The sequence below is a fragment of the Polyodon spathula genome, chromosome 2 (assembly GCF_017654505.1).
Source record: "Polyodon spathula isolate WHYD16114869_AA chromosome 2, ASM1765450v1, whole genome shotgun sequence".
NCBI lineage: Eukaryota > Metazoa > Chordata > Actinopteri > Acipenseriformes > Polyodontidae > Polyodon > Polyodon spathula.
In genome coordinates this window covers 107,900,391-107,923,263 of record NC_054535.1, presented here as the reverse complement: position 1 = coordinate 107,923,263, position 22,873 = coordinate 107,900,391, and the positions used below count along the sequence as shown (strand labels likewise).

The window sequence follows — 22,873 nt, the reverse complement described above, 5'->3', positions numbered from 1 at the left end:
CAAACAGGATTCTCTCTCACAGCCCAGCACAGACTGCACAATAAAATGTGAAACACGTTTACCCCGTCTGTCAGTCTGTCAGCTTAAAGAAAATGAAACAAGACACATCGGTGATCTCATGAATCTGGGTCTGCAGGGTTTTCAAACAGGGCACTCCGGGGCTGGTTCCTCGCTCGTCTGCGACACAGGGTTTGTCACTGCCCCCCTTGGCAGCGGAGAGGAGCTGGCACAGGCTCCCTGTGAACATACTGCAGCATGCGCCCTGGTGCGCTGGCCATCTGGACCCCCGAGCTAGCATCAATGTGATCAGAACAACAAAATCAAGGTTGGCAAGTGAAGATATTTACAGGTGGAAATATACCCAGACCAGCCCAAGACAGCAAGTGCAGACCTACTGCAGTGAAAGCAGAGTATGAGCAACAGTAGAGATGGGTGATAGTAATAAAATACCAAACTATACCAAACAGTACCGATGCATTGTCAGCACCAATAATAATTAGTTTATTTATTTATTTATTTTAAATAATATCATATGCATATCTTAAAAAAAAAAAAAAAAAAAATATATATATATATATATATATATATATATATATATATATAGTACGCATAATACGTCTGTATTAAGTATATATAAATGTTTCTTATGACAAATTTGAAAATAGCACTCTATTGCATATTATTTTTATGATTTACACGCTGCAAACAAAACTAGTTTTTAACAAAAATGTATTACATATATGTTCTGAGGTAGATAGAATTAATAATGCACAGAGTATTGTTTCACGATTCAATAAAAAAATATACTGCACTATTTTTAGACCAGGGCTGAGAGAAATTCACAGAATATTTTACACAAACTGCCTTTCTTCACACTGGTTTTACAAAATTGTTTGCTTAAAAATTGAATTAAAAACCCATATGGAGTTTACTTAGAATTCCGTCCAAGCAAAGATCTCCTGTAGAACTCTGGAGGCAGATTAAATTCTCCATTCATTTCCCCAGGACCCACCTTAAATTCCCTGAGCCAATCAAACTTCAAGACATCAGAGGACAACCCCAAATAGCACACTGCATAAGCAAAAGGGTTAAAGAAACACAAGGGTACTGTGCCTCAGAATGTAGAATGAAGACATACAGTAGAATAGACACTTGATTTCCAGGTGGAAGGGAGTGGTTGTGGTCTGAGAACCCTGCTGCACTGTCTATGATTGCTACCTCTCTGGTCCACTCATGAAGGACGGCGCTCTGGCTAGCAGCCCAACAAAGACTTTAAACTTCACCAGCACAGACTTGACAGTGACCAAAACAAATAATAAAAAAGCAAGAATCTAGTGGCCATCAAACACTTAGAAATAGGAAGTGGCTTCCTTCCAGCGTGCTGGAGCGCTATGCATCATGTATGACAAACACGAGTAAAGATTTCAGTGATGGATTTAGCCCTGGGGAAAAGCAGCACTCTGGAGAGACGTGCAATTTTTGCAGTCTGCTGATGTGCAGGAGGCAGGGCGTGCGAGACAAGTGCCAAAGTTAACTGAGGTAAGGGCTTATCCAACAGGGATGAGGAACTTCAAAGAGCACTAGCATTTGTATGGGGCGATAGGTCCTGTTTGGTATCTGTATTACTGTGTGTAATGGGCAGTGTTGTGTAATGCAGTGCCGGTAAGAGGAGATAAGATGAGATGAAATGAGGTTAAAAGCTCTCAAACCACCAATGCAGGCGAGTCTGGTTCTTTTGCATAATGGCTAAGACGCTCGCTGCCAGTGTGCAGGGTCGCCGGTTCATGCATGGACCAGCTGTAAATGATAAGCTAGTAACACGTTACCTCTGCCTTGACATATAACTTCTTAATTCCCTGTTTAAATAATAACACTAATAAAATAATAGGGATTTAATGGTGTTCAAGTCAGAACAGAGGTGACACTGATCCTAAAAAAGGTGTATTCACTATTTTCCTGCCACACTGCTTCCTGTACATGTCTTGCAGCTGACTGACAATAAAAAGCCCTTGCTCATTTATTTCACAGCACTTCAAATGTGGAGGAAAATGCTTTGGATTTAATTAAGAAATAATTAGTTAATCGAAACATACAGCGCTCTGCATTTGATCTGTTTATTGCATTACCTTGTTTCAAGTTCCCTCCAGCTAAAACATTAATAGAACCGGATGCACATGGTGAATGGAAGTGAGCCAGCAATTATCTTGCAGGAACGGGACTGGTCTTTGGCTGTGATGAGCGTACTGTAACCAGCAATGCTAAAATGAGATCTTCATCAATTCTGATGACACAGGCTAATTGCGCATTCATATTAAACAGAATTTAAGAGAATAAAACGCTACAATGTGACGAAAATGTTTTTCCTCAGTCGTGAAGGTCTTGTGTGTTAAACATTCCTGTAGCTGGATAGAAAGAATGTTCAGATTTCTGATGTTGAGCTTATGAATATGAATCAGTTTCAAGACCCTAAGATGAAGGAATGGCAAGTTCCAGGAGGTGAGCACGTAGCCTCTATTAAAACCCCTTATTCATGTCAATATTATTGCCATAAGCAGCGCACAATCACTATTGAGGTTGAGAAAGTGTTGTAACACTGCAGTGGAAACATCAAGCTGAAGCCAATATTTTCTGCCACAACACTAAGTTCCGGAACCTTAAAGTTTCTAGGCTGCACTACGTGAGTTCCATCGGGGTCCTATTACCTGTAACACAGGACATAATGCTGAAGTAAACAGTGAGAGGGGGGGCTTAGGAATTGATAAAATTAACCATAAACAACCAACTTCAAGTGCAGCACAGAAACCAGGACCAGAGGACACAACTGGACAAGGTGGGAGACTCTTCTTTACATAGAGAGTGGTGAGGGCATGGAGTGGGTTAACTCGCCCTGTTGCTGATGCTGAATCATTGGGCTCCTTTAAGACCCAACTTGACAAAGTTTTGAGATCATTGAGTAACTCGGAACCCAACGGGTACAGATGGGCCGAATGGCTCCCTCTTGTTCTTATGCTCTTATAAAACCAAGCAATTCCATCAAGATTGCTGTAGCTGGACCTGGAGAGCGATATCTGATCTGTTTGGAGTTAAGCGTTGATCTTGTCTGCTTGATGAAGTGGTGCAGTCCACGATGGACCTCTTTGCTCTTGAACTGCAGCTGTCAATGCATTAATGGTGTGCAGAGCTGAGAGGGAGAGAGGGAGGGGCGCTATCTGACCCAATTCACAAAGCTTTGACTCAAGAGCTATTTAAAGTCTGTTTTAATGTTCTAGACTGTTGTTGGCTTTTTCTCCAAAAGCTGTGATATTCCACCCAGACATACCAAAATACCATAGAAGGACCTGACTAGGTTCTAGACTTCAAGCACCATATTCACAAAGCATTTACCATCATCTTAAGTTAACACCAATTTGTTTTTCAATTAAGGAAACAAAGATAATGTTACAAAACGTCTGAATGACCCAGGACTGTAATTCAAAGTTCCTACAGTACAAGCACCCTAGTTTGATGTTTTCTGATTCTGTAACGTTAGCAGTTTGTTTGCTAACGTGGCACCATGCTAAATGCTTTGTGAACACAGCCCCAAGTGAGGAGAGGCAAATTCACGACAGTGGCTGCAGACTGGAGCTTCAACTCATTTGTTATAGGTATGCTAAAGGCTTGATTCGCAAAACCATTTACTCCAAACTGTCATTAGCACAGTTTTTTTTAAACACACCCAATACAGTTACCAACCCATAAATAAACAACTCAGACATTTAATTTAGGGGGCGTGTGATCAGTCTAACATTGTTTATCATTTGTTTCAGAAATGGAAGTTATGTTTTTTCTTTCAGACAAACCTCCCCCAAATACCCATTGTTTAACTACTGTATCATCAAGAGTCCATTCCAGTCCGAATCTTATCAATTCCTCTTTTTCTACATGAAAAGTTTTATTTGCTATTTCACACAGCATCTCCACTTTCCAGCTTGTGCTTGTGTTTTCCCAATTTCCTCCCAGTTCCTCCAATATGCTCCAGTGAGCCCCAACAAAAGCGTATATAAAAATGAGCTAGGGACCAATTCATTTGGAAAAATCTGCTGATAATAAGGGTTTGCCCAAACAAACCCTTGTTAGCTGCGCTCCATAATGGCAGCCATACACCGGTACATTTATAAAGCTTGACAAAAGTGATATTAGCACAGTAAATCTGTAGTTTACCACTCCTATAATATGATTGTACTGGTGTACAGTAGTGTGTGTTTGTCAGGGTAGCTGTGATGGGGAGGCAGTCTCTGTCTGGCTCTGACTAGGGCAGGAGGGAGTGTTTGCACGGGGGTCAGGAAGGATGCAGTGAAGCCTACCTGTTATATCGTCTGGTGCCAGGTGCACGCTGTCCTGCGTGGTTAATATGGACGATTGGCATCTTTTGGCCTCTTGAGCTGCACTTTGAGTCTCTTCATGCCAATCTGAAAGCCATTCATAGACTGGATGGCAGCCTGGGCACTGGCCGGATTGTCAAAACTCACAAACCCTGTGAGCAGACCCAACACCAAGCGAGAGGGAGACAAGAGGGAGAGGAAGACAGACATTACTTTTTTTTGACTGACCTCACGGCTCAAGCTGTTTTTTCTTTCTTTCTCCAAGCATCTGTAAAAGAAGCCTGGAATGTTTGTCCCAGCTGAGCAGAAACATCATTGCACTCAACACTTGATGACACGCTCGCAGTACAGCAGACACCCATTCAAAAACATTAGCGAGAAGGGTTTCCTCTAGATCAGGGGTGGCCAAAGAGGGTCCTTCCACTCCGGTCTTTGTTCCAGCCTTGTTTTAAATTGTTTTACTGAACCAATTAAACCTCAATCCAGACCCTGTAGTTGTTAATTGTACCATTTCATTTGTTAAACCTGGAGTGGAATGGAACTCAGAACCATGAATGGACAACCCTGCTCTAGATTCTTCATAGCTGGACAATAATGGAGACCAGAGGCTCTCAAACCTTTATGATTAGTGGTGTGAGCAGTTTCCATACAGTTTCCAGAATTTCCTAGGACGCCCTTGACAGACCCCAGTTTGAGAGCCACTGGAGTAGATGATCAGACTGTATTGTAACTGAGGTTTACTTTACACAGTCTGCTACTGCAGTTTCACATGACTAACAGGACAGTGCAGATGTTGCATTAGTTTTGGTGCAGTTAAACTGCAGCCCGACTGCATTGAAATTCTCAATGTTGTTTCTCGTACTCTGGGTGCCCACGCATTCATTCGAGGGACTGCAGCAATTTAAAAAGTGATTTCTCACACTGTTTGTTCTTTCCATGAACTCACAGTGAATGAGATGATGTTGAGCTACACCTCACTCATATCATGGGTATAAATATTGATATGAATAAAACCAAATCAGTCTCTGAGAGGAAAACAGACAGGACTACAAACCTGGACTACATAGCCTTCTGTAGAAATATCATCTCACCGATAATGGAGTCTAACAGTTTCATGAATACCAACCCTTACTTCATTCATAAAAACAGGCGAGCTAGATTGTCAAAGCTATTTATTCCAAAACATCATTAGCATTATGGTGTAACAAGCCCCACATTTAAACATCTAAATAGTTTATGTCTGATTTGGTAACTTTATTGAGTCTAGATGGCTGGTGAGAATTTGGACAATGCAATTAGCAAGTAGGAAAATACTAGTTGAAAAGTGCAAAGGTGAGTGATGCACACCCCGAGCTGAGATTATGGCAGATAAAGCAGGTCCCAGTTACCCACTAAACAGCTTAGCTCCACTGCCAACTAACACCATGCCTGGGATGATGATGGAAGCAGGCCCACATTAACTGTGATCTTTATATTGGTGTCCCAAAGGTTTGCACTGTCACAACAGATTCTGACCACTGCAGGTGAGATGAGGTCCAGTAACTGCTCGTGCAGGCAGGCGTGGCTCTTTTGTGCAGTGGTTAAGGTTTTCTTGGGGTTTAATGACTTGACATCTCAGCCCATTGAACTGGATGGAAAGGCAAAGGCTGGACGAGAAGCACAGACCATGCGGTTCAAAGACGAGTGCTTGACATTCAGCTAAACAGCACGCTCTTTAGTGGAGAGGTCCATATGTCTCCTATGCTGATGTATATATTATGAACTCATCAGCAGCTAGGTTAGGGGAGATCCATTACAAGAGTTCATGCCTAGCCTTCACCCTGTTACATGTGCACCATCTTTCCAGCTACCAGCCCACTCCTGTTATTTAAACCAGCGATTCTGAGGATGATGTTGGGAAGGGGTTTGGTAATGTCTGGCCAGCTGTCAGTGTCTATAGAGACCAAAATGCGCCCACAGCTGCCCATCTTGGCAACATGGGACTGCACCCATCTGCCGCTGCTGCAGGCAATAGGAAACAGGATGGTGTCTTCCAGCCATGCAGAACAGCAGCTGCCTTGGAATTTAATAGCCAGGCATTCAGAATGCAGATACAGCAAAACACCAGCCATCTGTAGCACACACTTCTGTGCAAATGGGCTGTCCCTCACATGATTGATTTGTTGTGCAAATGGAATCCCTGTCACATGTTCTGTAACACAGTATATAAAATAATGTATAAGTGAGTAAAAAGAGATTGCAATAGGCTACACTGCAGTGTAAAACTGGACATGAATGACAGAACCAAAGGAGATTCCCATTGAGATTATACTATAGATTCAATATAATTTAATGAGGGTACTGTAGAATGTACAGCTACACCGTGACTCTAAACAATCCTGTATGCAGTAGGAATCTTACAGAATCAGAATTTTACACTCACACTCACACACACACACACGAAAGCTTGTGTGCACTGATCCCATTGAAAAACGTTGACGCACATGCAGAATCATACAGAAACAGGTGCCTGCAGTATGTGCATGCGAGCCTGTTCTACTGACACCAGGCGCACCGCTACGTGACTGCTTATAGGCTATTAGCAGTCATTGCTTTTTATTGGTAATTTTCTTTTAGAAAAGTACAAACTTTACTCTGTGACCTCTGTCTGTACTGTCAAGTGCAAAAAGTGACATTCCCTAATTGAAAAGGTTTAAAAAATATGGCCATGCCGACGGATACAGTGACAGGCTTAAAGTGAGAAGAGAAGCAGGGGGCTTAGCAGGAGAAGGAAGAGTTGAAGAGAGACCCTATTTGGCTCTGTCACTCTTGTCAATGTTAGAACACGCTTAGAACTGGAGGCTTAAGCGCTCAAAGTTGTGATGTGCTTGAAGCATTAATGCTTGCAAACAAATATTAAAGGCATCTGTTTTCAATGTTGTGTCACACTGTGATGAGCTACTAGCCCATTAGAGTTTAGCATGAACAATGTGGCATGGCGCTGTGCTGTGTAGATTAGGTCTAACCTGGATCTTTACCATCTCAACAAGGGATTTGGGTGCAGCTGTGCTGCTTAGTTTTGGGGCAACCAGGACTTGCTTTACGAAATGTTCCACAAATATAATGCAAGTGTCCTTGTAATTCTTTACTCACCCTTTGTTTACTACTTCATGGTGTTTGAGTGATTGTGAGTGCTGCTGTGTACGGCTGCACCCATACCACTTGCACATATCTGGCTTTACCTGGCTTTGCGCTTGCTTTGAGCTAGTTTGGAGTGTCCTAAGCACCAGGCATTGGCCAGCCTGGCTCCTTCCATTCAAATCATGTGAAATAAATATTTTAGCTGTCAGCCCTACCTAATCTACATTGATATACAGAGAGAGAGAGAGAGAGAGAGAGAGAGAGAGAGAGAGAGAGAGAGAGAGAGAGGCATGATTTGAATGGCATGAAGGTGGCTGTTTGTTCCGGCACGTAGGATTCCCCAGGCAAGCTGTAAGTCAGGTAAGGTGGATTTAGAGAAACGCTTACTATAAATCAACACTGGAGCAACAGAATCACTGCAATTGATTGAAAAAAAAACAAACAAAACAAACCACAGAACAGAGGGGAAATGGAAAAAAAGCAAATTACATTTGAGACTCCTTACTCTTTAAAGGATACATGAGGACCTTTGTGTTGTATTGTGTTACTTGTGCCCATGTGTTGCTACAACTGTTTACGTCAGGTGTGTGTATTGTTTTAGTTTTACAGTTTGACAACTTTTTTAAACTTTTAAATTGCATTCCCTGCCTTAAGATGGCTTCACATGTACCCGGATGTACCTCTCAGAACTACATTTCCCATCATCCTCCTGCTCACATATGTAACTAAGATGGATTTACAACACCTTACTTAAACAGTCGTAGCAACACATGGGCACATGTAACACAATAAAATAAAAAGGTCCTTATGTACCATTTAAGAACCTTTAAGTACAAAGGCAGAGGCACATTTTCACAAAGAATAAAACATGGTAACAGTTTGAGACAAGCCAAAAACTACTCCAAACAATAATTGAACAGCTCATTCCAGCAGCTAAATCGTCTTCTGCTAGTTAAGTTACGCTCCTCTCTGAAAGTTTGCCTTTGCCTTGCTTCAAGTTAACAGTAATAGCATTGCCTCACCCATTCCTCTACTCTACCCCCCATGCACATTCTGAGCTCCAGCCTGGACACACTGAGCTCAGGAATCAATACCTAAATCACCCCGCCTCAAATAATCTTACAGGTCTTTTTACCCACCAAAGCATTTACTTTGGTTTGTCGCCCGATCCACAAACACTTTCGAGGAGATGACATTACCGAAAGGCAGGAACATCTGCATGAGCTCGCTGTCTCCGAACTCCTGGGGGAGGTGGTAGATGAACAGGTTACAGCCCTCTGGGCCTGAGAGGAGAGGAGAGGGGCAGGAGAGAGAGAGGAAGGGGGTGGGAGAGAGAGGAGGGGGCAGGAGAGAGATAGCAATGTGGGATAAGGGAGGGGAAGAGAGAAAAGAGAACAGAGAACACAACATGAGGAATACGAAGAGGAAGAGTACGGTGCACTCCAGTAGCAGTGTTCATCCCTACACCTCGTGAACTTAAACAACTCACACACCTATCCTATAAATCTGTGGTGTCTGATGTTTAAATTCTACCCTCACATATGACTACACCATTTTATAATAGGTTAGCCTTCTGTGTGCTCATCATTGCATTCATTTTTTAGCTGCAGACGCACACTTAGGCTTCCTGCTCTGTCACTGAACTAAGCAACCATCGTCCTGCTACTACCTGCAGCAGTAGGGGGTGTGAATGCCAGGGTGTAAGTTGGGGTTTAGCTAGGAAAGAAATTTCCTCAGATGACTGCTATATGAATCATAGCTTTACTGAATGATCACCCCCCTGTGATCAATTATTCTTGCTACATCCCAGTACCCTACCCTGAGTGGAATTTTGACCTCAAACCACTTTTTTCTGCAATTGGGTCAATGAAGGCCTAAGAACTTTGGACATTTCATCTGTGCGCAAGCCATGCAGCAGAGAGTTAAAAAAACATCAGCAGCAATAGCAGCTAATGTGGACTCCAGCGAACTATCACATATCATTCTCATTTCTGAAGCTACAATGTGTGCTACACGCACTTCACAAGCAACATTCAGAAAAGAAATGATTTTTTGCAGACATTTCAAATTAAAAGGATGTACTGCAGTGGTCTAATTTCCTTGGAAAAATGATTCAAACTACAACGTTTGATAATGACAATGCATATGCGTGTAATAATTATAGTGAGAGTCACAGAATGAGGTTTTATCAAATCACAAGTTCTCAATTTTCTGTCTGGAAGACAAACTCAATCTTACTGTAATGTTATTTATTTAACAAGGACGAAACCCTTGGCAATGCAACCTCGTTTTAAGAGGGCTAGAACTGTCATGAGCAGTTACACATTTAATCAAGCAAACAAAACAATCAACTCAAGAATAACAAGAAAGAATAAGCAAACAACTGTAGGCTAAAAAGCTAATACAGTCAATACATCTTACCTTGAAATGCAACGCTTTCCCTCGCGTTTGCCTCTCTTTAAAGGAATCCACATTTTATTTCTTTAATTATATTATACTATATTTAACACTTCAGGGGAAGTGTTTTAGCTGCCTGTTTTTTGTTTTTGGAATCATGGGAGAGTCATGTGACCATGTGGCTCATTGGACAAAAGATTGGAAGTTCCAAAAGATTACAAGAGTTGGAGTCTCCAAGCTTGCCTGTGCAAGAAACAAGCAACTGGAGCTTCGAGCCCTAAAGGGTGTCATCTCTGCCACTGACTATTCTGTAACCACGGCAGACAGAGAGACAGAAGACCGTCTCTACGCCGTGAACTCGCTAGCCGCTGCCACTCCTCTGTGTATCACTTGGAGCTGAGGGAGGAGTCTGGCAACCAGGTGACCAGGGGCTTACCTTCTCTCTGCTGCTGGGCCATCATGGGAGGAGGCTGGGGGAATGCTTGGCTGATCTGCCCATACGCTGCAGGGTAGGCTGCTGAGACACAAACACAGAAAGCAAGATCACTCACAGGTGCAGGGAGGAGACATATACAGCACTCACAGCCTTCCAGGAGCCTGTTGTCCTTGACTTTCTGCTTAGACAAAGACAATCCCCTTCCTGAATAATAATACAGATTGAAGCTGTCCTTCATAACTGATGCATTGAGTGGCAGTTGCAGCTGAAAGTACCTATATAGCAGCTAATGGCAGCTTCATAAATAAAGGGGCAGGACATCAAACATTTTAAAAACTGGATAAACAGCATCTCAAACAAGGGAAATGAAATTGTCCCGGGTACCATAAACCAAATATTGGAAAATACCATATAATTTAGGAACACTTGAGTCAATATAAATAAACCAGATCTATCTTATGCAGCTGATCTGGTAAAATGATATCTCACATGACACCACTATTGTATTTCCTAAAAATAGGAATGCAGATCACTTCACACATTTCAATTTCTAGAGCACAGCTGTCCTCGTACGGCTCATTGATCTTCACAGTATGGCTCTCTTGATTCAGAGGTAAAGACGAGAGGCAAGTCAAAGAGCTCTTTAAGACCTCTCTTGTCACTGCCCTGTTCAGGAGGGTTCCTGACTGTTCTTTCCTAGCTTTGCATTAATGGTTTCAGCTTGAACATGTGTTCCCAACACTACAGGCTCTTGAATGGATTTTTCATGCTGTAAGACACACTCTTTTTTTATTACCATTTCTAAAGCACACACAACAAAATAAATAACCAACTTTTCTAAAGGGAACCAGATGGTAGTGCCAACGCAACAGTGGCACACAATCTGTTTCCAGAAATGATGTCAGTTGCCCCAAAGTTATTACTATTCATTTCCTGTAACAGGCGTACAATGCTGTGTCTGCTGTGCAGCCTAATCACCTTCCACAATAAATGTCTTGAGCAGTAACAGTTTTTTCTGTTTTTGTTTGCTTTGTTTGCCAACAAAAAAACCCAGACACAGACTAAACTACAGCAAGTTTGGTTGACCTCCAGTCCCTGAGTTTGGATTACTTTGACCATTGTCTATCTTCAGTACTACTAGCTAATCCTCATAGACTGGACAGGATTATCCCAGATAGTGAAGCTGTAAGCCTTTTTAAAAGATGAAGGATTTTGGAGTGCTGAATTAATTTCAATAAAACCCTGTTTGGAGATGTTTAAGCCTCTATGGCAGTAAATGAAAGTAAGGGATTATACTGTACCATATTACAGGTTGCACCTGTATAGAAGCTCTTATTGGGAGACAGTATTTCATGTTTGTCTTCTACTCGAATGATTGCACACAGTATCATATTGCAGAGTATCATATTGTTGTACCTGTATAGAAGCTCTTATTGGGAGACAGTATTTCATGTTTGTCTTCTACTCGAATGATTACACAGTATCATATTGCAGGTTGCACCTGTATAGAAGCTCTTATTGGGAGACAGTATTTCATGTTTGTCTTCTACTCGAATGATTACACAGTATCATATTGCAGGTTGTACCTGTATAGAAGCTCTCATTGGGAGACAGTATTTCATGTTTGTCTTCTACTCGAATGATTACACAGTATCATATTGCAGGTTGTACCTGTATAGAAGCTCTTATTGGGAGACAGTATTTCATGTTTGTCTTCTACTCGAATGATTACACAGTATCATATTGCAGGTTGTACCTGTATAGAAGCTCTCATTGGGAGACAGTATTTCATGTTTGTCTTCTACTCAAATGATTACACAGTATCATATTGCAGGTTGTACCTGTATAGAAGCTCTCATTGGGAGACAGTATTTCATGTTTGTCTTCTACTCAAATGATTACACAGTATCATATTGCAGGTTGCACCTGTATAGAAGCTCTTATTGGGGGGGCAGTATCATGCATGTTTTCCTAATATTTAATATCCTATTATGTGTTTTGCATAAATCTCTATTGTTGTTTCATCTTAAATTACTATCTGTCATGCTTATTAATTATTGCAGCAAAGATTGCTTCCGAAAAGACTCCTTAAAGCTGATGGTGGGGAAGCATATCAGTGTTGCACAGGCTTTACTGCACAGTGCATCACGTACCTTTTATACTTCACTGGTTCTTGGATTTCTCGGCCCATCCAAAGGAACAGTGATTCACATACAAGCTTAAACATTCAGTTTTGCCTGACGTTTTGCAAACCCCTGCATTAAACACCTAAAAAATTATTCAACCTGGAACACAGAGCAATTTGACAAACTGTGAACACTAAGGACCTGCATACTGCTGCACTCCTGCATAGGCCTGCTGAAGGGAGATCCGCTGAGAGAGAGAGAGGTGAGGGCTCTGGGAGAGAAGGGTTAGCTGAAAACGTTATTAGAAGATCGATGCGTGGTACTCAGAGAGAGAACAAGTCAGATTGAGAGAGAGAGTTCACAAAACAATGGCTGAACCTGAGCAATGGAGATGGAATGAGATCAGGAGAGAGATGACCCTGGCACTGAGATCAGGAGAGAAATGACCCTGGCACTGAGATCAGAGAGAGAGAGACTGAGATCAGGAGAGAAATGACCTTGGCACTGAGATCAGGAGAGAAATGACCCTGGCACTGAGATCAGGAGAGAAATGACCCTGACCTGACTATGGTATTGAGATCAGGAGAGAAATGAGAGAGAAATGACCCTGGCACTGAGATCAGGAGAGAAATGACCATGACACTGAGATCAGGAGAGAAATGACCCTGGCACTGAGATCAGGAGAGAAATGACCCTGGCACTGAGATCAGGAGAGAAATGACCATGGCACTGAGATCAGGAGAGAAATGACCATGGCACTGAGATCAGGAGAGAAATGACCCTGGGACTGAGATCAGGAGAAAGGACCCTGGCACTGAGATCAGGAGAGAAATGACCCTGGCACTGAGATCAGGAGAGAAATGACCCTGGCACTGAGATCAGGAGAGAAATGACCCTGGCACTGAGATCAGGAGAGAAATGACCCTGGCACTGAGATCAGGAGATGACCTTGGCACAGCTCTGCAGGAGAGAACACATGAACAAGTCCTGATTGAGATCAGGAGAGAAATGACCCTTGGTTGCTATTTGACAAAGTTAGTTCACAAGAGACAATGGCTGAACCTGGTAGATAGGAGAACTGACCTGCACTGATCAGGAGATGACCCTGAACTGAGATCAGGAGAGAAATGACCCTGGCACTGAGATCAGGAGAGAAATGACCATGGCACTGAGATCAGGAGAGAAATGACCCTGGCACTGAGATCAGGAGAGAAATGACCTTGGCACTGAGATCAGGAGAGAAATGACCATGGCACTGAGATCAGGAGAGAAATGACCATGGCACTGAGATCAGGAGAGAAATGACCCTGGCACTGAGATCAGGAGAGAAATGACCCTGGCACTGAGATCAGGAGCACTGAGATCAGGAGAGAAATGACCCTGGCACTGAGATCAGGAGAGAAATGACCCTGGCACTGAGATCAGGAGAGAAATGACCATGGCACTGAGATCAGGAGAGAAATGACCATGACACTGAGATCAGGAGAGAAATGACCATGGCACTGAGATCAGGAGAGAAATGACCCTGGCACTGAGATCAGGAGAGAAATGACCCTGGCACTGAGATCAGGAGAGAAATGACCCTGGCACTGAGATCAGGAGAAAACTAACTTGCATTGCAACAGAAACTTAACGAGCCAACAGAAGACAACTTGGGCACAATGGTCTGTTAAAGAGGTCAACCCTGATACCTCAGAGTTGGGGTCAGGAGCTGCTCCTTACTGAGTCTTTGTAACTGGCTTGATTAAAGGGTGGCTCGCTGACCTTCAGATCAGCTATAGTCTGTGTTCTGTTAGCCGAGAGCTCCACAGTAGTGTACAATCTGGCTTTGACTGTGCTCCCCTGCATACTTCATAGTGGATTAGGAATGCATTAGGTTAATACAGCTATGGACAAACGTTTTCCATTGCCCTATAGAATTAACCCATTTTGCTTCATAAAATCGAATGAAACCTGCTGAATAATGTTATGTTAACATATTGAATTACAAAATGCTTTGTAGTTTTCCATACACAAAAACTGACACAAATTAAAAAATATAAAATTTCAAAATCTAACATGAAATACTGTCCTGCTATTATGGCTTCTGGAAGACTTTTGCAATATCATTGATTACAAGATGTTAAAAATAAAAGATCTAAATTATGTTCATATGTTTTTAAATTATGTATCAATCCAAAATTCTAGGTAAGGCCAAACCTTTGTCCTTAGCTGTAAAGTGAATGGGTGTGGCCTCTTTACTGCTCTTTGCATTCTAGTGGAAAACCATTTTTCCTCTGGAGATTTGAAGAATCTTAGTTGAAATGTTTCAGTGAGAAAGGACAAAGGGAATCTTTCCTACAAGTGACAGCCTAGCATATTTGCAATGGAAAATTAATTAACATGGGATCTGATACACATAGAACAAATACGAACGTGTCAATAGACAAGTTCATTTACAAATATAGCCCCCTGTGGCAGTTCCATTAAAGGTGAAACAACTTCCCTAGTACACATTAGATTTTTGTCCACCCCTTCCTGTGCTGTCCTTTCAACAAGGATAAAATCTTTCATTTGAAACAAAGTGATTTATCTAAAGGAATTCATTTGTGAAGTACTGGTCAGTAATACATAACGGCATATCAAACAGCAAGCCATAGCTGTATACTGTGTATAAATAGAATAAAACAGAAACATCGACTCCAGTTATCATTATTATGACAAATGAAGATTAGGGGATGTTTCTCAAACTTGTGTTACAGTGGCATGCCAACCAGGTGTCAATGTAATGAAAGTAAAGGACATGTAGATCAGGGTGGTTTTAATACCAATCTAGTGGCAGACACTGCTACATAACAATAGGGACCAAGCACCACAGCACAGCACAGCACAGCACAGCACAGCACAGCACCACAGCACAGCACAGTACAGCACCACAGCACAGCACAGTACCACACAACAGCACAGCACAGCACAGCACAGCACAGTCTCGTTTGTCAGGGATAATTAGAGCCACTTTCTTACTGGGACACTGCTCTGCACAGTCATGTGTTCATTCTGCATGTGATGTAAGCACAATGCATAGGTCTGCAGTGAACTAAAGCAGGAGGTTTGAATTCAAGTGAAATAGGATGCTTTAGATTGCCTGACTGTCATGGCTTATCATGGCTTTCAGCAATATAGTGAACCATTATTGAATCACCTCATACAGTAACCCCTCAGCAATCCCATGTGAAACTCCCCCTGCAACCTGTGGGGAGGCATGTGTTGCCCCAATTGGACCCCCTGCAGTCTGATTGTGGAAAGGAACAAACGTCCCAGCCGAGTCACTGGGGTGGTGTCCCAATTTAATTATTTTTCAGCAGTACAGTGTAATTGTTCGAGCAGGTGTTTAGTCTTATATTCTGACTTCAGTGAAAATGCAGTTTCTCCTCAGGTTTTATAAATCAGCCTGTAGGTCTGGATACAAGAGCCCCCATTGCCTAAGACAATTTCAAATGCAAGACTTACTGTAAAGCAGCATGATAAGTTGAGACAGTGATAACCCTGTTCTAAAACAGCCCTGCATGAGTGTAGATACAATACAGTACCATTGCTAATGTCTCTTCCTGTCACATGATGTTGTGTAACCCTCCACTCTCAAATGTAACCGACAACACATCCCCTTCACCTGCGGCGCTCTTACCAATACAAACAAAACATGGGCAACACAATAGAGGACCTCCACACGATTTCACAGCGATCACGCAAACACAAGAAAGCACTTCCATTGAAAACAATGAGAGCAAACTGGTGTAGAGGGCCCTCAGGAGACATCCAGTTACTGACTAACACAGCATCGCACGACACATAACGAAATACATCCAGTTCATCAACACAGATCAGAACAATGCCAGCTGAACAACGACATGGACCCAGCAAGCTTAGTAATGTCAGGGGTGAAGACACACGATGGGGCTGGAATATTTGAACCAAGCAGCACAGAATCGGATACCTTCATTCAGAGTGGCCAGAAAGCAACTCCCCTGCGCTCCAAAACAACTCCTGTGTGCAAGCGCCGAATCCTGCTTCTGCGTATCCTCTCTAAATATTATTTCCTGTAAAACTTTAAGATTTAAAAACATTTTCTCCATTCTTATATAAAGACACAATGTACAATGTAAACAGCCTTCCTCCTGCCACCACCTGCATAATCATGGCTTTAAGCTTGTTTAAGCAAAATAATTAAAAAAACAAACAAAAACATTTTTGGTGCTTTGTTTCTATATTGACAACACTTTACAAGAAAAAAACAAAACAAACAAACTATAACGCTAATCATTTCAAGATGGCTTGCAACGTTAAAAACCTTCTTAAATATGTCAAATATATATTTCTTAAGCCAGTGGTGCGCTGCATTTTTAATAGCTGTGATGTTTAGATCATGAAAATAGACTCCTAAGCATGAAACCCGTGTTCAGCGCCCCTCTGGACCGTCTGAAAGAGTAGCGGCTATATCATCGCTGTGGATTCCGCTGCACGTTTTAATCATGAAATACTAAACGAAACTACAATTCTATGACAAGCGCTCCAACGAGAAGTCTTTTTCACTGTCTCCCAGACTGGTGGTCCAAACAGTTGTCATTGAATTTGAGTTCCTGTCAGTATTTCTTAATTCAGCTCTATTGAGTGTTTAATGGTTATTGGGTGACAGTTTTAATCTTATCAATGTATCTGCTTTTAGCTGAACAAAGTAAACACAATCAGGTTCTCCGCTGTGATACACAGACAAAAAAATTAATAAATCAACACATTACAAAAACACAATGACGTTCTTGGTTCTCTTTATAACAAGCTGACCTGAGAGATAGGCACAAGAAAAGAATAAATCATCTCTCCCATCTCTTTCTCTAACCCTTGTTATCTCGTGTAACAGAGGAAAAGCACTTTTTGTGGTATTGGGTGGCGGGGGGGTGGTTTGGAGAGAGCCTAAGAGGTGCGGACGTTGACAGATATTTTATTTTGCCATCGAACCTGGCTATGAGGACAAATGTCCCAATTAGAAGAGCTTCAGAGGGCCTGCTTAATGACCTCCATTCATTACACTGCACTCACTAGGGGCTTCTGAGGGATCTCTCGCTCTCATTAAAACCTGCTCATTTTCCAGGACTGCAGACAACAAATTAGCGATTTTTATCTCAGCAGATGAGCTTTTCGGAATCACAGCTGCAGTGGTGTAGAGCAGCTCAGTGGTTAGAGTGCTGGGCTGCAGTGTGGAAGGTAGTGGGTTTGAGTAGCTCAGTGGTTAGAGTGCAGGGCTGCAGTGTGGAAGGCAGTGGGTTTGAGTAGCTCAGTGGTTAGAGTGCAGGGCTGCAGTGTGGAAGGCAGTGGGTTTGAGTAGCTCAGTGGTTAGAGTGCTGGGCTGCAGTGTGGAAGGCAGTGGGTTTGAGTAGCTCGGTGGTTAGAGTGCTGGGCTGCAGTGTGGAAGGTAGTGGATTTGAGTAGCTCAGTGGTTAGAGTGCTGGGCTGCAGTGTGGAAGGCAGTGGGTTTGAGTAGCTCAGTGGTTAGAGTGCTGGGCTGCAGTGTGGAAGGCAGTGGGTTTGAGTAGCTCAGTGGTTAGAGTGCTGGGCTGCAGTGTGGAAGGCAGTGGGTTTGAGTAGCTCAGTGGTTAGAGTGCTGGGCTGCAGTGTGGAAGGCAGTGGGTTTGAGTAGCTCAGTGGTTAGAGTACTGGGCTGCAGTGTGGAAGGCAGTGGGTTTGAGTAGCTCAGTGGTTAGAGTGCGGGGCTGCAGTGTGGAAGGCAGTGGGTTTGAGTAGCTCAGTCGTTACAGTGCTGGGCTGCAGTGTGGAAGGCAGTTGGTTTGAGTAGCTCTGTGGTTAGAGTGCAGGGCTGCAGTGTGGAAGGTAGTGGGTTTGAGTAGCTCAGTCGTTACAGTGCTGGGCTGCAGTGTGGAAGGCAGTGGGATTGAAGAATTGCATTTCAGTAACCATGATGGAAATGATACCGCTTACACACACAAAAAAAACCCTAAATAATGAATGAAGCAAACACACGGTTAATGGGGGAGTAATCTATAGTAAACAACTAAATATTAATGCAGCTCTGTGTCTATATTTATATCACAAACTCTGAGAGAAGTGTCTGCCAGCTCTTGCATGCTCCTCACATGATAAACAGCCCATCCCTCCTCCAGTACATTTATTCATTTGACACTTTATGTTGAAACATTAATCTTTTAAGGTGGTATTGTTAAAATATGATTGAAAGTAGCAATAGTGACTACAAATATCAACTTGTAACACCACCTTACAGACAATAGAAATCACCGAGATGTTGAATAAAGTTCAAGAGAGAGCTGATTGAACTGCTGACCCTCTTCAGTAAAATAGTCCTGTGGTTAGAGTGCAGGGCTGCAGTGTGAAAGGTAGTGGTTTTGAGTAGCTCAGTGAATGTCAACGAGGGCGGCAGTGTGGAAGTCAGTGGGTTTGAGTAGCTCAATGGTTAGAGTGCAGGGCTGCAGTGTGGAAGGCATTGTGTTTGACCCCATCGCTCAGTGGTTAGAGTGCTGGCTGCAGTGTGGAAGGTAGTGGATTTGAGTAGCTCAGTGGTTAGAGTGCTGGGCTGCAGTGTGGAAGGTGGTGGTTTTGAGTAGCTCAGTGGTTAGAGTGCATGGCTACAGTGTGGAAGGCATACAGCCGGCAAAAACCCATATAAACATCTCTCCTGTTTGCTGATGTTCTTAAGTGCAGTTGAAAATTCAACTTTACTTGGCCAGAAAGTCCAAAAACAGCCAAACGGCCAGAGTGTGATCAACCAATCAGCATAATCCCAGCCAGACTGACAGTACAGCTGTCCAATAGGAGCCAAATAGAAGCAACAGGCTGGGTTCGAGATGCAAACCGAACAAGTGCAGAGTGAATTAGAGGTGAGGTGAGTGTGGGAAACTGTAGCATGCAAGTGACACCCCACCCAAACCTGGGGCGGCCAGTACTGTACGTGAACAACCCTACTGTACCTGCTGCTGTAATGTTACTGTAGCGGCTCAAAATGCAGCACAGCAATTATAAAGCACAGCTGATATACTGTGGCTATAGTAAAAATGCAGTAAATGGGTACTCATATTAGTGCAGTTACACTGCAATTTAATAACCAAGTACCTTATCTGTATGTACACTTTACTGTGGGGATTTTCAATGTGGTTTATCCACTTGATATAAGCCTAGCTGTACTGTAATCAGATGTGTTATTTTCTGTTTAAACATGTTTAAATGGTTAAACTTGAACCTACCAGGCATGTTTGCAATCAGAAAGTCCCTCATGAAAGTAAAAAGCATGATAAAGCAAAGTTAAACACTCTGCAACCCAGACAGGTATTGTCAGGAGTTGCATCACTATTTTATAAATTACTGTTTTATAACGTAGCTCTGGATAAGACAATTTTTATTAAACTGTATGGGAATGCCACTAAAGATATATTGAATACGAAATAAACCGGCTCACACTGTACACTTACTACAATGTAATCACTAAGGCTGACCTGTATTTTTCTTTACATCAAGGAAAAGGTTTTGGCAAAGTTTTAGAAGTAAACGTATAGAGTTATACTAAGCGCAGGTCAGCATTAAGGTGTGCTGGTGTAAGGGGAGGTGTTGTGTGATGATCTGTCGATACAGACTCAGTCCCCTGTCTGTCAGATGAGATGAGGTTAAAGCTCTAAACCCAGACTGCACACAAGCCCGGCTCTTTTGCATGGTGGTTAAGATGCTCGCTTGCGGTGTATGGGGTCGTCGGCTCCCAGTTACACTCCCTCTAAGCACCAGTGTTCCTCGCCTCTCATGTGCATCCCCTCATTTAAAAACCCAACAGTAAGAGGACTGTCTCAGCCAGTGGGCTTGGTTTCTGATCGGAGGTTATTCCCCATGCAGTGCTGAATCAGCCGGCAGCTTGTGCTTTTTAAAGCCATGCTGAGCACAAGTGGCAGCTCCGATTGCATGTAATCAAACATCAGCAAACAATGTGAGTGTGCATGCTTCAGCGCATCCATCAACTTGACTGAGAGGTGAATTTAGCGGACTGGGGTTAAGCTGTAGATCTGATGCGACTCACATTTCTTGTACATTTATTATAAGCCAATTTGATTATTTAATTCTTTAAAAAAAGTAAAAAAAAAAAGAACCCATAAAAAATATTTTCTTAAAAAGAAATGCTTATGCAAGTCATCTCGTATTATTATTAATACATAAACAGTATGGTTGCTTTTCCATGCACAGACTGTAGCATCACAGAACAATTTAATGAAAGTGCAAATCTCACACACACTCAGCAATGTGCCACAAGCGCGACGATGAAAGGGTGCAGTTTTTGTGCCAGTAGTGAGGGTGTTGCCCCCGGCTGCCCGCTGTCCCCCTCTTACCTGGATAGGGGTGTATGCCGTTGGCGAACACGGCCTCAGCAGTGGGCTGCCCGTTGGCTTGTGGCGGAAGGCCAGTGAAGCCGTTGACTCCGATGGCTGAGGGAATGCTGGGAACGGCAGGTGCGGTAATCCCGGGAGGTGTGCTGCCACCTGGTGGAGGAGAGAGAGGAGGCACTGTCAGGGAGTGAGAGGCGCTCATTACACAGGACAGCCAGTAGAAGGCGTTCACTGGAAATTCTTGAACACCAGGAAACCTGTCCTGTATTGCTCCAACAGGCAAAACACATCACAAAGAACTTATACCTGCAATGTCCGTGCACTTAAAGAGTCTGCAGTTCCCAATCTCATTTTCTTAGTTTCATTTAAGATTCCTTTAGTTTTATGATGTATGAAACATTCTGAGTGATTCTTATTGAAATTACTCAAATACTGGGCTTGTTTTTCGTCTGATAAGCCTGCATTGAATATGGCTGTGGCATGTAACTAGAACTGAACAACAGCTCCTGATCAAATCATCTCAACAAAGAGAAAGAGAATGATAGACAACGGAGAGGGTGAAATCACTGGCGCTGGCTGGTGCTAATGTAATCAACAGCCGAGACACTTCACCCAGGTCTGGAGTGCCCTTGTGTTCCTCCCTCCCGCCCTGGCACTACCTCTCCTCTGGCTGATGGAGCTCTCTCTCAGGCACTTCATGGGCGGCACATTCAGGAGCATGTATAAGCAGCACAGAGCAAATCAGTCTGTGAGTGCTGCATGGTTTCAGAGCACAGCCTGTGTATTAAAACAGGGCAGTGCAAATCCTTGTGGGTCAACATTTCCCAGGACTGATTTTCGTGTATCCCATATTCTAATGACAGGGTTAGTCTATATTTGAGTGAACAGTCCCTTAACAAAGTGTTCTCCATTAAATGTAAATGAGAAGCATTTGGAGGCGGGAGGTGTGCGCAGCTGTCTAAAGGCACTTCAGCAGGAAGAGAGCAGCTGTGCTGAGTGGCACCCTGGAAACACACCATTCTCTCTGCCCTATTGTGTGTGTCAGCGGCTTCCTCTTAGATTATTAGGGGTGTCTGACGGATGAAATTGCTGGGCAGACAACAGATCTACATACAAACAGACTAACAGATCAAGTTGTATAACACAGACAGAACGATATACTGACAGATACTGTACATTTCAAGCTCAAGTGGACCAAATTCGAGGGCGGTGTTTTCTGCATTAGTGGGTGATAAGAGAGACTAGGGTTCCAGGGTTGGTGCTCTGTGCAGGCAGAATTAGAGCTGTGTGGTAAGAACTTGACCGAAGTTTTGCCCAAGTGTTCTACACGGGGTGCCTAACCTGGACAAATAATAACGCATCGACGTAACGAGACGAGCAACACCCCTTGGTCTGCTTGAGCAGGACAAACCCCAGATCATTGCAGCTTGTAGTATCTCAGCCCCATTGACCTGTAAAGGAGCCTGTAGATAGATGGGTGGAGAGACACACAGCTCCATACCTGAGGTGGGTGTCATGGGTCCTCCAGGCAGCCCGTTGACGTTCAGCGTTGCCATCTGCTGCATCTGAGCGGCGGCGAAGGCGGCCATGGGGTTGAGGTACCCGCCCTGAGTGACGGAGGCCATGAGCGCGGCCTGCTGCTGCATCAGCTGGAACGAGAGCGAGGGAGAGAGACAGACAGGCCCACAAGCACAACTCTCGTCTTACCCGCTTCGGCATTGCCCATATCTCTCTTCATGCCTCCTTCTGTCCCTCACCTGCACCTTCTCTCTCTGCTCTCTACTTCGCTCTCTCTGACTGCCTTTCTATTATATTTACTCTCTCTCTCCCAGTAATTTATGTACAGAGAGATCTTAAAAACAGTGATGACGTCTATCTAGATATTTTACTGTGTTAACTGTTTACACCCCATTGCGTGTGCTCTGTGTGATTCTGTATTGTTGTTTCTGCTTTGAGTATTATTTAAGGCTTTTTAGTGTTGCACAGACGTCGGGGCACAATGGGCTTCAGTGCACAGTGCAATACTAATATGCTTCCCTGCCTAACTTCACCGCAATCAGTCTT

At 43.2% G+C, this 22,873-nt stretch overlaps 1 protein-coding gene across 4 annotated transcripts in view; it reads right to left on the bottom strand.

Annotated features, from left to right (window-relative positions):
• The window catches only part of LOC121306952 (CUGBP Elav-like family member 4), a 257,276-nt gene that overhangs the window by 10,408 nt on the left and 223,995 nt on the right, over nucleotides 1-22,873 (bottom strand). For 2 of the 4 annotated variants that reach the window (XM_041238979.1, XM_041238996.1), the window contains exons 7-11: nucleotides 22,311-22,455; nucleotides 20,813-20,962; nucleotides 10,315-10,395; nucleotides 8,621-8,764; nucleotides 4,344-4,513 (exon numbers count right to left, since the gene is read on the bottom strand). In XM_041238979.1, coding sequence (XP_041094913.1) covers nucleotides 4,386-4,513; nucleotides 8,621-8,764; nucleotides 10,315-10,395; nucleotides 20,813-20,962; nucleotides 22,311-22,455 — 648 coding nt within the window. In that variant the 3' untranslated portion in view covers nucleotides 4,344-4,385. Of the gene's footprint in view, nucleotides 1-4,343; nucleotides 4,514-8,620; nucleotides 8,765-10,314; nucleotides 10,396-12,641; nucleotides 12,717-20,812; nucleotides 20,963-22,310; nucleotides 22,456-22,873 lie in introns of all 4 variants that reach the window. The other 2 variants (XM_041239007.1, XM_041238987.1) reach the window with 2 other exon arrangements.